The sequence below is a fragment of the Thalia democratica genome, chromosome 4 (genome assembly GCF_965202585.1).
Source record: "Thalia democratica chromosome 4, ktThaDemo2.hap1.1, whole genome shotgun sequence".
NCBI lineage: Eukaryota > Metazoa > Chordata > Thaliacea > Salpida > Salpidae > Thalia > Thalia democratica.
Genome location: NC_139168.1, coordinates 52,427,375 through 52,443,488, shown reverse-complemented (window position 1 = coordinate 52,443,488; position 16,114 = coordinate 52,427,375). Strand labels below are relative to the sequence as shown.

The following is a 16,114-nucleotide window of genomic DNA, read 5'->3' as shown; positions in this document are numbered from 1 at the left end:
GTTGACAATTCTAGTAAGTAAATCATAAATAGTATCTTATATATATCACAAACCTTTACCATATGTTGAAGAATTACCAAGGCTAGCTTGAATGTTTTTACTATTAAGAGCAACTTCAACACATTCTTTTAACTTTTCTATTGACTCTTCTTTAACATTTTCAACTGCTTCACATAGTGTTTCTAAATTGTAAAATGCTTGCAATGCTGTTCCAGTTTGAGTTTGGTTCTTAAAAAACATCATTAAAAGTTTTATAATGATTTCTATATCCTAGTTACTAAAAAATAATTAACTATAATATGTATGTAAATTTCACATGTTTAAGTTAAAAAAAGATATAAATAATTTTAAGTTGAAAAAGTTTGTTGTCTCTTATGTTAAATGAGGTAGTTTACTTACTTTAAAATTTGATAATGTAAAACAGAGAAGTTTACAAAAAATATAAATTAGTTATATAGTAGTTAGATTTACTATTATTATTTTAAATACTTCAGCAAAAAAATCTAGTTTTACAAATAATTAAGCTAAATTTATTTTTTTAAATGTTATGTAATCTTTAAATATTTAAATTTGAAAAACTTTTTAAATACACGTGATAAAGCAAACTTCTAATTTTCCTTAATCTAAAGCAAACATAATTTAACTTAATAATTTATTTTTATTATTATTAACAATAAAATTGCTATTAGAAATAGCACATATTCATAATTTGAAAACTAATGGTTTTTATGATGATACCATTACTGTTATTAGAACTGTTATTCTAAATTAAGATTTCAAAGAAAATTATTAAACAATTTAAACACAAATCAGTCATTTTAAGAGTACGTTAAGTCAATAAATAATATCTTCGTTTAGCTCATTCAGGTACGGGCAAACTGCGTTCGGCAAAGCGAAAATCTGCAACTCATGATTTACTTTTCAGGTAAAAAAATATTTATTTTTATCAATAAAAAGATAGTTTTGGTGGTAAAACCTTACAATAGAGGTCTTAATTTAATATCTTCTAGTTGTAGTTAGTAATTTAATATTGCATATTTTATCACATTTTATGTTTAAAATAGTTTTTTTTGTAGATTACTTGAAATATTTTAAACAACTGCAGCCCACGAGCAACTTTTTCTATGAAAACTTGTTACCTATAAAAGGCTGCCGACCCCTGGGTTTATCAGTTACAATTTGTTAAAAACGAAGCTCTATATTACAAATTCTATTTATAAAGCTTTTCAAGATGTTAGGTCATAAAAAGGTATATGTAACACATTTAAATCTTATAAATACTAATTTTGAGTTGAAATAACAATTGAGGTTTTATATATAATAGTATTTTTTTTTTTTTTAATAGAAATATGTAAAATAATTAATTGTATGTTATTAAAAGTCTTTAAGTTTTATTTGTTCCAATTGTTTGACTAATTTTGAAACAGTGTTATTATGATAGCGGTTTGTGGTTCATTTATATAATACATTTATTACTCAAACTGTTTGTCTAATTTGTATAAAGTAATCTCAAATAGAAGCTAGTATTTATAAGATAGTAATTAAATAAAGTAGAACTTAATTATGATGATTAGTACTAATAAATTAAGTGTACCAACATCCATATCTTTTCTTTTTAATTTAAAATTAAATCTAAGATACATTTTCTCAATGAAAAACCGCTGCATTGTAAAAATAGTCGGATCAAATAAAAAAATTAACCCAGGGTCATTATTTTTAGTTATTAAAAACTGGGGTCTTTTTTTACTTGATCAAAATTTTTCTGGGGTCATATTTCTTACTTGATCAAACTTTTGGGGTCATTTTTATCTTTTATCAAGTTGATAAACTCAATATCAAACTTTTGCCTAAACGTTAAAGCAATTATGTTATTAAACTTTTTTACCTTTTTAATATGTGGAGAGAAAATAATAGAGAACTTTTTCTTAACTTAGTTAGATTTTAGGTCTTTAAAAAAGCAATTATTTTCAGTAACAAAATTAAACTGGTTTAACTCTAAACTAGCTTTTAAAACTAACTAGTATCTTGATATTAGTTTCTTTTTTATTTGTTACTAAATCATTTTAACTTTTCTCAACTATTCATTTTAATTAGTTATATAAAACTGAACAGACTTGTTTTTTTTTTTGCTAAAATATATTTGAAGTCATTATTTTAACTTGTTAAACTTTCAGGGTCTTTTTTTTTTTACTTGCTGAAAACTGGGGTTATTTTTTACTTGATCCAAATAGTCTACAAAAAACTTCAGGCGTTCCAAATAAGAGAACAAAAAAAAGTACAAAGTGAGTTTATTTATTCTAGTAAATACTTTTATATAAATAAATAGGGTACTAGGTGTTGATTATTTAATTTTTTGGGGTTTTCCGACCATAAATACTTTAATCAATGTTTAATAGGGTCTAGAAATCCCCAAAAAATTAAAATTATAACAATTCTACTACTGTCTGATACTATTCGAAACTGCGTGTAAAATTTTATAGTTAACAACCAAAGCCTTGTACCTTAAGTATGACATCATCACGCGTAGACCCTGGTGCTTTATTTTTAGGAAATTATTTATTTTTTTGAAGTATCTACGTCTTTGACTCAGACTAAGATAAACAGTTTACTTAATTGTGGTCTGAATTCTAACCCAGTTTACTTCCGTCTTACTTAAATAGATTAGAACTCAAAAAATATTTTAGATATTTTAGTTGTTTAATTCACTTGAAATGTTTTGTTTCCGTCAAATAATAAGTGATTTATTATAATATTTTCTATTTTAGAACTCAAGTTTAACCTGTCATATAATAAACTATTTTCATTTCGATTCAAAATCATTGCTTCTTAGAGCACTTACATTTTTTACGTTTGTCTCTTTATAACATAACAATCTTGACATAATTTTATTAAGAAAATTTGTTAAATACAATCTAGTTTTTAACTAATTTCAATTGAAAAAAAAATATTACTCAGAAACTTTGCAATCTTATTTTTATAACTAACTTGTGTTAAGACTAGTGACGTACCAGACCCACAATTTCGGGTCCGGCCGGACCCGGAATTTGTTTTAAATTAGGACCCAGCCGGACCCAGATAGTTTTTTCAAATTAGATTCCGGCCGAAACCGGATCCGGATTTTTTTTTCAAAATAGGATCCGGCCGGAACCGGGTCCGGATCTTTTTTTTTTATCAAGATCCGGCCGGATCCGGATATCAGACAAAAATGGCAATATCCGGCCGGATCCGGACCGGATCTAAAACATAAATATATTTTATAAACAAAATTAAGTTATATTATATATATATATATCATAAAAATTGGTCCAGCACTAAAAAAAAAGTAAAATCTAGAGAAATCTAGGGAAATTCATGATTTTTTCAATTTTATTTAGGGAAATTTAGGGTAATTTTTTGGAAAATTGCAAAAATCTAGGGATCACTAGAGAAATCTAGGGATATGGGAACCCTGTAAAGTAAGTATAAACTAGCCTAAGTCAGAATGAGGTTTTTAAAAACTGAAAAAAAATACTTTAATGTAATAATAAGTAGAACAGCTAGCCACAAGGTTGACAATTTTAGGTAATATTTACAATTTACAAACTGAAATCAAGTTCTAGAACAAAATTAACTAGAAAATCACAAAATATTGAAAACTATATCAGCTCAAACTCATTCAAAATCTAAAAGAAAACTAGCCAGATTTTTTTTTAAATCTTAAAACTAGTCTGAGTTTTTATAAAAAACTAAACTAGCCTGAGGCAGCCTAAGATTTTCAAAAGTTCCCAAAAATTTTCAAACTAGCAGGGTTGCCACTGTTTAAGTCAAAAAAAAAACTAGCTAGAGTGAGTATAAACTAGCCTGAGTCAGAATGAGGTTTTTAAAAACTGCAAAATTACTTTAATCTAATAATCAGTAGAACAGCTAGTCATAAAGTAGACAATCTGGTAGTAAAGTTTATAATTTTACAACATAGGTAAAGAGTTGCATTGCTGAAATGTTTATTTCATAGTTTAAATGTAAACAAATGTAAATTAGTCACGTGTACAAAATGAGTCAATAACGGTAGGTGTTTAATTTTAACTGACGAAAATGACTCTTTTTAATTTACACAGGGTTTGTTTTTGAAAAAATACTTTTCTTTATGATTTTTTTTACTAACTAGATCCGAATCGGCCAGATCTCTGTTAGGATCCAGCCGGAACCGGATCCGGATATTTTTTTCATATCAAGATCCGGCCGGATCCGGATATCAGACAAAAATAGCAATATCTGGCCGGATCCGGACCCGGATAGTGAGTCCGGTACATCACTAGTTAAGACATTTCACAAAATTCAGTACCTTTAAATATAACTCAGGTAAAAAAAATCAAATTCTATTATAAAAATAACATTGAAATATTTAATCGTTATGTTAAACAAATATTCTAAATCTTTAAACCTTAGCTGTAACCTAAATAAAGTGAAAAATATTTATTAGTATAAAACGATGAACTTGTGTTTTTTTAACTACATCATTAGCACATATTAAAGTAGTTTTTCAAACATTACAAGTTTGATTGTTAAAAACACAATTAGAGATGTCAACTTTGTAAAAGGAGAACAAATCTATTTTTATTTCTTAAAGTTTATTTGGCAAACAAAAAGTTCAGCTTTTTTTTTATTAGTTAATTCTAACGCTGACGAGATCTATGAGCGAAACTTATTTTGCCAAATAAACTTTTGAAAAATTAAAAAGCTCAAAAGTTATGTTTTATTTAAAGTAGTTATTTAAACTAAGATGATTATATATTAACTTGTGAACGAAGTGCCTGCCTGAGAAGCTGAACAGACTTAATTTGAACTTCCTTTTTTGCTTGACTAAAAAACTTTTGGTTTTCATCAAAAATATATATGCCATGTAAATCGATTCCTTGCGAAAGGTGTTCTGTATATTGTATTCAAATTGATAGTTAAAAAATAATAGTTTGTACTATATCTAAACACCTAAATTTTAACACTTGATATATACTAAAAATCTTTATATATATATATAAATAATATATAATTTATTGGAAAATTACGATTTTAAAAATACTGGTACATATGTTTCATAAAGCTTTAATCATCAGCCAGATCAAATTAAAATAAAAAGCACTTTACTAAAAATAGATAAACATAATAATATATGTATAAGTAATAAACTTTAGCTTACTCAGGAGTATATCGGGTTTTATATCTCATATACGAAACGGTCGCTTAAACCAGTAGTCGGCAAGGTGTACACTGGTGCACACTAGTGTACACGAAATTTGTTTTAGGGTGCACGAAACTTTTGGGGTACACGAAACTCATTTAGGGGTGCACGAAATTTTGAGATAAAAAAAAAATCCTGTCTTAATACTATATATATTTAGTTTAAGCGACATAGCTCAATTATTAAGTTAAATCTAGCCCTGGTGTTTAATTTAGATTTTAGCTAATTGGCCATTTTACTCTTATGATCTATTTTGGTATTAAAAATCACATATCATTCTTTATATAAACACTGAGGAAACAGCCTGCAGCTGAAAACATAGAGAGAATGTCTAAAGCTCTTGTGAACTCCATTGACTGATACGGGAGGAAGCTGTCATCCAGCTATTATCATGATTAAACGACAGAATTAAAAGGTTAATGTTTTCCTTTTTACAATATAAATATTAGTAATTTAGAAATTTTTGCTTAATGAAGAAAGTTCCCTTTTTTAAATTTAAATTATCAATATAACCTACTTTTTAAACTAAACAATTATTCCTATAAAGGTATTTACATGATAATGATATTATAAGTTAAATAATAATAAATATTTTAAGCTAATTTTTATATTTACAGCAAAATTTAAGAATATATGTTTAATAAAAAATACTTTAATTCAGATAAAAATAATTAAAGTATATTTACAATTTTCTTTAAAGATATGCATATCAGTAGTAATGAATACATTTTAAGTAACAGTTTTGAGTTTTAAATAACTTTAATTAAAGAGTTATTATACTTTCATCCATAATTGAATAGTACATATAAAAACATTAAGAAATTTACAGAAACTATAGGCTTTGGTAAACATTAAGTTGCCACACACAGAGACTAGTTTGAATGTTATACAAGTTTTTTGAAAATCTTAGGCTGGATAATATTTTTCTGGGGATCTTTTGTAAATTTCAGGTTAGTTAAGTATACTTTTTAATAAATTACTTGTTATTTAAATTTGTTAACTTTGAAGTTTTTAGAAATTCATTCTCTAAGACTGTCTTTATTTTCTAACTATTTTGATCTGTTATTTTAACAAAAAAAAATAACAGTTCATTTTAGAATTTTTAATTTGTCTTTTACTTTTTTTTTTCACAAATCAAGATGATTGCTCTTGATCAAGATTTTTGCTCTAAAAAGATGCATCCCTTTTAATAACCAGTTCTAGGTTTTGGTATGATTCAAGGTTGCCACACACCTAAAAAACTTTTCTAGGAATACAGTCTTACTAAGCATGTTTTTTTTTCTTGCAAAAAGTAGTCTAGTTTTAACATTTGCGTAAAATCTCTGAGTGATTTTTTTTTTTTTTCTTAGTAATTTTTTTTGAAAATATGAATGTTTTATTTAGATCTTAATTCTTTTTTATCAACATGTTACTTTAACTATACTGCTACTTTTAAGCTCTTGCTTTCTCTTTTTTTTTTGTAACTCATGCAGAGTCCCACACACTTAGTACAAATCAGAACAGTATAAATATTTTAAAATTGTCAGGATTTTTTTTTTTGATACTTATTCAAATGTTTTTTATTTTATTAAATGAAAATTCTTTGTTGTAGCTTCAATTATCTGTATTTTTTTAAATTCCAATTTTGTTGAATAACCTGAATTTTTATTTTAAACTTTATTTATTTTGAATAGGATGTAACGTTAAAACGCATTAAATTCTGGAGATCCTGATAAGCTAAGCTTATCGGAATATATACCACAGATGTTTTTGTGTCAAAACTTTATTTCTACTAACGGCGTTTCACTGCTCTCAAATAAATTTAAGAACAGATCTTCGGAGTCTATAAAATATTAACACACATTAGAAGAAATGCATGTATTATTATGTATAGTGTTTATGTGAGTAGTACCTATAAACGTACTTTATGGTTTAAAAACAAAGTTTGGAATAAAAACATAAAAATGTCTACAAAAAATACAAATCTAATAAAAGCACACTAACCTCAAAAAAGCTCTAAGAATAGGCAAGTTTTTAAAAATTAAAATTAAATTAAGTTGCGCAGAAATGTTACGTCATAATAAATTTAACAAATTGGTCAATAATTTATACAGCTTAATGACATGAAGTATTAAATTTGTAAGTGTTTGTGATTGTAAATGTGGAAGCTCGCAAGTTGAACACAGGCAAAAAGCAGGTGGGAGCTCAGCGAAACTCTGGTATTTTGTACTTATTTGGTAATCAGTAGGTCTCAACATTTTAAAAAGTGATACACATTAAAAAACTAAAAAAGTTTTATGAACATTAGACTATATAGAATATAATTTTTTACTGCTTAATTTAGTCTACTACGGTTTACTTGATTTTTTTTGCTAAAAATGCACAATTAATACTTAAGAACTTTAAAAAACTAGCCTTAAAAAAGAATTAATATATGCTACACTTTTTTTTTTCTTCATTTAAATTTGTGGACAGTAAAAATAAATTTTATGTACGTTTTTGCGCACAGATGCACAGTTTAAACACCTCTACATTAAACTATAATATCCTCAGTTTATCAACTTTGAATTCAAATGCAAACTCAATGGTGGGTTACTAAATTCATGGCAAAATAGCAAAATCTAGAGAAAATTACTTAAAAAGTTTTGACTCAAATTAGAATAAAGTCACCTTACATTGCAAAACATAAGAGGTAATTGTTGTTAGTGTTTAATTTTTTTTTAATTTCCTCTACAAGCAACACCACTATAAATAAAAAGTGTAAGTGTTCAGGCGTTTTCAATTTCCAGTCTGAATTTTCTCCTCCTTTTTGGAATGCTCCAACAAGAACGTGTAGGTTACAATTACCTATGTTGACAAGCTTTGAAGCTGTTGGTTATCACATTCCTTACTTGAGTTTTTTTAAATGCCTATTTCACAGCCGTAACATCCATTAATAGTTGGATCAACATATTTTAGTCAAAACTTAAACGTTCTTTTTTAAGATGGTAAAAAAGATATTTGTATCGCCATGTGTCACAAACTTCGGCTTCAAATATTAATTGTTACTTTTAAGTTTTTATTGTAAAAAAGTCTGCCAAAAATTTTCATCTGAGTTTTAAGCATTTGCGTATTACATTTTTCATCAAAAGAATGAGCATACGGATTACTCTCTTGAATTTTATTTATCATTTAAATACATTTTACACATGGAGCAATGCAAAAAATAGCAAATTTAAGACAACTTTGTTGATTTTATTTGGTAGTTTTTGGCTACCAAACTATCAGAAACATAGTTTTAAATAATTCTACAAGATCCTATGACGAATAAAGAGAATAATTACTCTTTACTGTTTTCAATACCCAATTGTAGATGGTGTACAATATGTAAAAGAAAAAAAAAGCTTTTGGGAAATAAAGTTGAAGATGATGAAGTTTAAGAAGGTGCCTAGACTTTTTTGTTTTAAAATTATCCATACTAACCACGAATCATTAAAACGTGTTTATATTGTAATTTTGTCATACTCAGGGTTGCCACTGGTTTTTGAGATTTTTCTTTAAGGTTTCCTGAAGTTCTTCCAGATTTTTGAAAGTACACGTTTTTGGGACTATTTTTAGTTTAAAGTTAAGTTTAAGGTTAAAACTTTGTAAAATAGTATAAAAACATTGAAAAGTTACTGTTAAGCTACTTTAAATGTGTTTTTTGATAAAAAACTTTTGATGATGACAAAAAAATTTTATTGATATGATAGATTTTTGTGTCAAATCAAAACTTTACTACTTAAAATGTAAAAATTGTATATAATTCCAGGTTTTTTAGTGATTTTTGTTCGTAATTCCACGTTTTTTAAGATTTTTTTATCCTAAATTATCAAATTTCAGGATTCAGGTTTTGTGGCAACCTTGCATACTGATATTTAACTTACCATCCTTTTCTTTAACAAACCTGCAAGGTTTCACATATTAATTAAGAATTAAAAAACACTAACCATTAGTAGACTTAATAAATTATAAGCACTATCTATGTTAAACTAAAAAACTACTATTTGAAAAATATTTTTACTGTTGTCTAATTCTACTTCTACATTTTAGAATAAATATAAACTGCTATATTTCGTAAAATTTAAAAAAAAATTAAAATAGTAGTGGATAAAATAAAACTATTTAAGTTTCCTAAAAGAGTATTTTTCCTTACAATTTTAAACCAAACAAAATAAAATTAAATAGAATCTCACTTTAGACTTCAAAGCATGCTTAAACTTCTAATCAAAAACAGCATATAGTTAATGTTTTTGGATAAAGAAATATTTACTGAGTAAAAAAATACAACTTTTTATATTGTAATACTTTACCTTTTATTTTTTATGCAGATGTAAAATTATATTTCCTTCAGATAAAATAAAAATATAACTAACAAAAATTCAAGTAAAATTACTGTTTAATATCCTAAAATTAAAAACTAGTAAGTGATTAATGAGAGTTATATAAATAAATACTAATCAATGTAAAAACAGCTATTAAACTAAATTTAATACAAACAAAATAAATTTGTAATTTAGTTACATAAAGAAACTTTATAATCAAGTTCTTTTTGTTTATTTTATAATTCTGTTTTATTTTAAGATATTTAAATAGCAGGTTTGCCACAGATCAAACTGAGAAAAATTTCCTGACTTTTCCTGACTTTTCACAAAAAATTTTCTGACTTTTCTACATCAAACTCTTATATTAAACTTATTCTAAATTACATAATCAAACACTTGAAACTATCTAAAGCTTTATTTTTATACAGGTTAACCCAACAGTTTTTTGCTGAATTCAATCATCTAACTTCCATTATATCACTTGAACCATCTGTGTATGATTGATGTATTTTCAATAAACAGCTCTTTCAGCAAATTGTAGTCAGACTTAGCATAAAGTTGTAAAATGACCTAAAGGTAACAATATCTAACAATAAAAAAAAATTATCTAAAACATGTAACACTTATATAAATTGTTCACTTACTTTAATAAAATACTACCTAAACCATGTAATATAAAATCCTTAAATTAAAAATCAATTAGAAAATAATATACTTAAGTAACCGTAAAAAATACATTAAAAAATAAACTATATATCTGTTATAGAAAATATTTCCTCTTATTATTTAGTATAAAATTCGAAACAAATAAATCTACTCTTATTTATTTTGAAGACTTAAGTTATTCTACAAAAATTATAAATAAATTAAATTACAATGGAATATACTTCTCTTATAACTTATCATTCAAGTTTAAACAACTTAAAAAACTTGCTACATAAAATATTAAACTTAGGGCTTAATTATAAAGAACTTAATTATTTACTTAAACAAAAAACACTTTAACTCTTAAACTCCGCATGATAAACTTTTGTGTATATATCACAGTTTCACTATGGAAGTGTTCCTTGTCACACAAGGGTTGCCAAATGTTTTTGTCAAATTTTGTCCAGGTTTTCAAAATTAGACGTTATAGGGTTTATTTTTAGTTTGAAATTAAGTTTAAGGTAAAAAACTGTGTTAAATAGTAAAACAATATGGAAAAGAAATCTTAAATATTCTTTAAATGTGTTGTTTAATAAAATAACATTTTTGATGATGACAAAAAAATTATCAATATGATAGATTTTTTGAGTCAAATCGAAATTTTACTACTTAAAACATATCAAAATTGTTTAAAATTCCAGATTTCAAAGTTTTTTGGCAACCCTGCACAGATCATCAATACAAAAAAGCATACAAAAACTGCTTATTCAAGTAGGGTAGTTGTTCAATACGTTAATAGAAAAATTTTGCAGTTTTATAAAGGATATTTTATAAATTTATACAAGATGAAGGCATTGGAAATTAAGTAATTTTGTAAACTTTTAGGAAAACTTTACAGTTTTAGTCTGACATAAAAACTTTTAATTAATTTTCACCATTTGAAGGCTTTGGAAAATAAGGAATTTTGTAAATTTGAACTGCCAATATCTAACTTTTTCTTAAATTTTGCTAAATTTCCTGACTTTTCCTGACCTTTTTTCAAAAACCCCCATTTTTTCCTGACTTTTGAAAAAAAATTCAGTTTTTCCAACTTTTCCTGGTTTCCTGACTTTTCCTGACCATGTGGCAACCCTGAAATAGCTTCTAGTCAAACTAGGTCAAAAAAAAATTCTACAATAGGTTATAACTTAAATTCTAGATAGCACACAATTAACAGCACAACCATTACTATTAAAAAATTGCTATGCTGTGGATGATTTTTACTCGGTATTTGTAACCGCTTTCGTCTGACTTTTAGTCTTTTTCAGATTTATTTCTTTAATATAGATTCTCCTGTGAAAGAAGTTATACTAAGCAACCTCTAGACATCTCAAAACGAGAATAAAATAACATTTACCTATGTGTGTATTAAGTTTAATAAAAAAAAAGACTAACAGTAAGACGAATGCAGTTACCAATACTGGGAAAAAATCATCAATAGCAGAGCATTTGATTAATAATATTGACTGTGCTAATAATTACAAGCTATCTAGATTTAAGAAATAAATTAAGAACAACTTAATCTCACTGTCTTTTTTAAACATGAAGAATAACATGCTTATTTCACCAGTACTTTTATTTTCAATAAAGCAAAAGTACTAGTGACATAAGCGTGTTATTCTTCATGTTTAAAAAAAATAGTGAAATAAAGCTGTTCTCAATTTTTTTTTACTAAAAGTATTGTTTTCTGTCTGACAAATAGTACACACTAGCTTTGGACACCAGATTATAAAAAACAGTGAAATAAACTATCTAGACTTAATACTATAAGCCATTGTAGTAATTCATTTGACCTAGTTAGACTAGAAGCTATTTCATTTTTTTAATAAAACATAATTATGTATAGAAAAAGAATTTATATAAAGTTTCTTTTTGTAGAAATTGACCAATTTGTTTCGTTTATTAAATTTAGTTTAATTTAAGGCTATAGGGGGGATCTAACATTTTTTTTACAAAAATTGACTTTGGCTTTTATATGAAAGCTTTTTTTACAAACTACAAGCCAGTTTTTATAGAATTCAAAAATATCATTTAGCTTTTGAGGTATTTAATTTTTTGTAAAAATTTTCCTATATAAACGTATGGACCGCAAATTTTTTGGGGTCAATTTTCTCGGAAATTTTAAAGTTCACTAAAAGTAAAAATCTATCTCCTCCTTCATTTTTCAAGCAATCTTCTTCAAATTTTCAGGAAACGTTTCTTATAATAAAAGGAAAAAACGTCACTTTAGAATTTTAGTAATTTAAAGAAATAAAAATTTTATCACAAAAATTTTAAAAAAAAGTGTTTTTTTTTTCAAAAAATATATTTTTACAAAGAATATTTTTAATTCCAAAGTAACGTTTTTTTGTTATTTAATAAAGATTAGAGTGTGAAAGTTTGAAGAAGATTGATTAAAAAATATAGGAGATAGATTTTAAATGAAATAGTCTTTTTTCGCTGTTTTAGTTTTCCCTTCCCATAGGGAACCTACTATGCGGCCCGACTTTGACTGGTCATATCTCAAAAAATAATTCAGTTTTTTCAAAACGATAAAAAGCATTTTGAAGCATAGAAAAAACTCTATAAAATAAGATCAACTTGTAAAAAAGATAGTTTACTCCCCTCTATGGCCTTAAATATAATTTACCTAATTATTAAATTTAGTTTAATAGTTGGTTTTGCGTTAACTACTATTTTACGTATACTACTCTCATTAACCACTTATTAGTTTTTGAATTTGTTTTATTTTTTAGTAAAGAACTGTGTTTTGCTTCTAATTGTCTATAGTACGTTTCTGAAAAATGATAGTAAAAATTATATCTAAACATTTGAAAACATTGAAAGTATTTTATTTATATACTACTAAAGTAAATTTTAGATTTTATAAAATTTAAATTTAGACTAATGAAAATAGAAAGTGTAAGCTCTAACCAAGTTCTCGTATACTTTGTGCTGATTTTGTAATCTCCTTAATACCACCTTGAAGCTGAATTTTTAGTCTTTTACTTATCCTTTGAAGCCTGATTATCCTTCTCAGCACATCGCATGTGCTCTATTATAATTTAAACGTATTGTTTACTGAACAATATTAAAATACCATTATAAGGTACAAATTTTGTTATAAAAATACTAATATATACTATCGTTTATATAAGTATAAAAATTATCAAATTAGTTAGACTGAAATTAACTATGTAAAAACTTATTTAGTATAAGTAATGGTTACAGGACTATCACGTAACGAGAATTAAAATGCTTATAAAAACTTTTAAAAGATAATTTTCTAAAACAAATCATTATTTTTTAATATTGAATGCTCATGTAGGTATAATTAATAAGAATATGATATTTAGATTTCTAGGATTTAACGCCTTAATAAGTTACACCTGTACAGAAGTTATAAAAAAGTTGCAAAAAATTTTATAAGATTATTGAAAATAGTAGGTTGAAAATAAGAGTATGTAATTTTTTAAAATGTTTATTCACTGTAAAATTATATACACATTGTGTGGCTTAGTTTTTATAGTACTGATAAAAAGTCTTCAAATTATTTCATACCATTAGTAATTACAATTAATTATAGTCATTTAGCATAACTGCAATAAACTTAGTAGAAAGATCCAAAAACTTATTCTGAAAAATATTTCATACATATTGTGTATTACATACAATTAATAAACACGTGTAACAAACTTGCAAACGTTCTAGTTGTGATGTTCTAGCTTGAATTTTCTTGTAAGGTTCACCAACCTTTGTTCTTATCCTAGAAAAATATATTAAGAATATAGAAATACAATGCTTGTTTTATTAGTGACTATTGTATAGCTTAGGTTTTGTGTAAGAGTTTTTATGTTTAGTTTAATAACTTTATATTAACAGTAACAGTTCTAAATTAGAATAATCTATCTAAAATATTGACCACTATTGCTTTGGTTTCTTAAAACCTTTAATTGAGGGATAATTCTAAAGATATAAAAAAATTACAACTAAACTCAAATTTTATGAAATTTGTTCATTTAAAGGAAAAATTACTTATTTCATTTGTAATTTACTGATATTAATACTATTGATCTAACGGATCCACGCGTTAAAATTCGGTCAGATAAGGAACAAAAAAATCGCAATTAAAATTTTTAGGGCATAGGCGTAGGTCCCTTTTTTTTTATACAAAACTAACATTGGCTTTTATCTAAAAGCTGAGAGTATATAAGATATAAGATAAATTCTATAGAACAAAAATTTCCATTAACTTTTAACATAGAACTGTATGGTAACAAAATTTTTCAAGGCCAATTTTCTCACAATTTTGAAAAATTCACTAAAAGTTCATCTACTTCGTAATTTTCTAAGATATTGATCTCAAATTTCCAAGAAACAGTCCTTGCATTATGATAAAAAAACGTATTGAAACAATAAAATAAAATTTAGAAATAAGACTTAATGACTAAAAAAAGAAAAAATGATGTTTTCTTTTTTTGTTTTGTTCTTTTTAAGAAAAACATTGATTCTAATCAAAATATTAAAAGTTCACATATTAGGATTTTTTATTTTTAAATAAGTTTACTGAGAAACTGAGAAAGTTTGAGAAAAATTAATAAAAAACTGTAAGAGATGATAAATTTTTAAGGACGTAGTCTTTATTTGCCTTTTTAACTTCTCCCTTCCATAAAGGATCCTATTGAGCTTTTTGACTTAGAATGTCCTCTTATACCTTAAAAACTAGTTTTCATTATATGAAACGTTAAAAATAACAGTTAGTTAAGGTGAAGAAATCTTTAAAATAAGTTCAACATGTAAAAAAATGCCTTACTCCCCAACCCATATGGCCTTAATGTTAAATAAAACTTTGAAATTCTTTTTAAATACATTTATTGCTTATGATACAGGTGGGAAAATTTTTTAGTCAATGGGCCAGATTAACCTGAAAACCAAAATAAATCTCAGCAAACCGCATAACCTGGGAAAATTGAAAAAAATTGTTATTTGATCAAAATATTGTATTGAAAAATTAATTTTAAAGTACTATTGCGACGGAAAATCAATATAATAGAACATTTGAAAAAATAATTGTTTTAAAAAAGCTCAATGGTAGCTATTTAGATTAGAAAGTTATTTTCAAGCCAAAAATTACATCAAACGCCAGAGGTTTTTGCTTATTTCACTAATTTTTACTAATAGTTTTATTTGTTACTTAAGAAAATGTCCTTACTTTTTAAAATGGTTTTATATGTTTTTTTTAAGTTTATGAACTTAATCTCACACATTAACGTTTAAGAAATGTTTACTAAAATTTGAGGTTTCTAGCACAAAAACATAGAAGGCTATTTTTTGCCAAATTTAGTATTCACAAAAAACCTATTCACTGCGGACTGAATTGAAATAATTCTACTTTGCATCATAGTAAGAACACCTTCTAAAGACTCAATACCTGTTGCTTGGGCTAACAAATCACCATGTCTTTTGGTTATCTATAAAAAAAATACTATTTACTTTTTCAAAAAAATCAGCAACGTAAAAATATTTTTTACTTGATGTTTTACTAAAAATTAAGTAAAAATAAAGTCACGAAAAAGCTAAAAAGGTTTATTTTTAATGCCGACGTTGAGCCGAAAGGTGAACAGTTATCTATCCAAGAGCACCTCCTTAACGACCCTGTTTGTGCTGAGAACTACCTGGATAGTAGGTTCAAAATTCTATCTAGAGCGAGAAACACTTATCATCTCTCAGTTCTAGAACCTTTGTTTATTATAACTCGTGGGTCGAAAATTTGAATATAAAGATATTTTTACAACTTAAAATTTTACAAATAGCGTGTTCTTAGTATTATTGTTGTCGTTTATTGTCGTATTTTTGTAATGTAGTTTTTATTTCATTTTGTTTCAGGTAAAAATTCTACTATCTTAAATGTTTT

The 16,114-nt window shown here is 25.6% G+C and overlaps 1 protein-coding gene across 2 annotated transcripts in view; it reads right to left on the bottom strand.

The window, feature by feature from the left end:
* Nucleotides 1-16,114, bottom strand: part of LOC145835221 (conserved oligomeric Golgi complex subunit 5-like) — a 51,058-nt gene that overhangs the window by 20,885 nt on the left and 14,059 nt on the right. For both annotated transcript variants that reach the window (XM_082942781.1, XM_082942782.1), the window contains exons 3-7: nt 15,559-15,671; nt 13,897-13,966; nt 13,135-13,255; nt 4,776-4,906; nt 54-228 (exon numbers count right to left, since the gene is read on the bottom strand). In XM_082942781.1, coding sequence (XP_082798907.1) covers nt 54-228; nt 4,776-4,906; nt 13,135-13,255; nt 13,897-13,966; nt 15,559-15,671 — 610 coding nt within the window. The remainder of the gene's footprint in view (nt 1-53; nt 229-4,775; nt 4,907-13,134; nt 13,256-13,896; nt 13,967-15,558; nt 15,672-16,114) is intronic.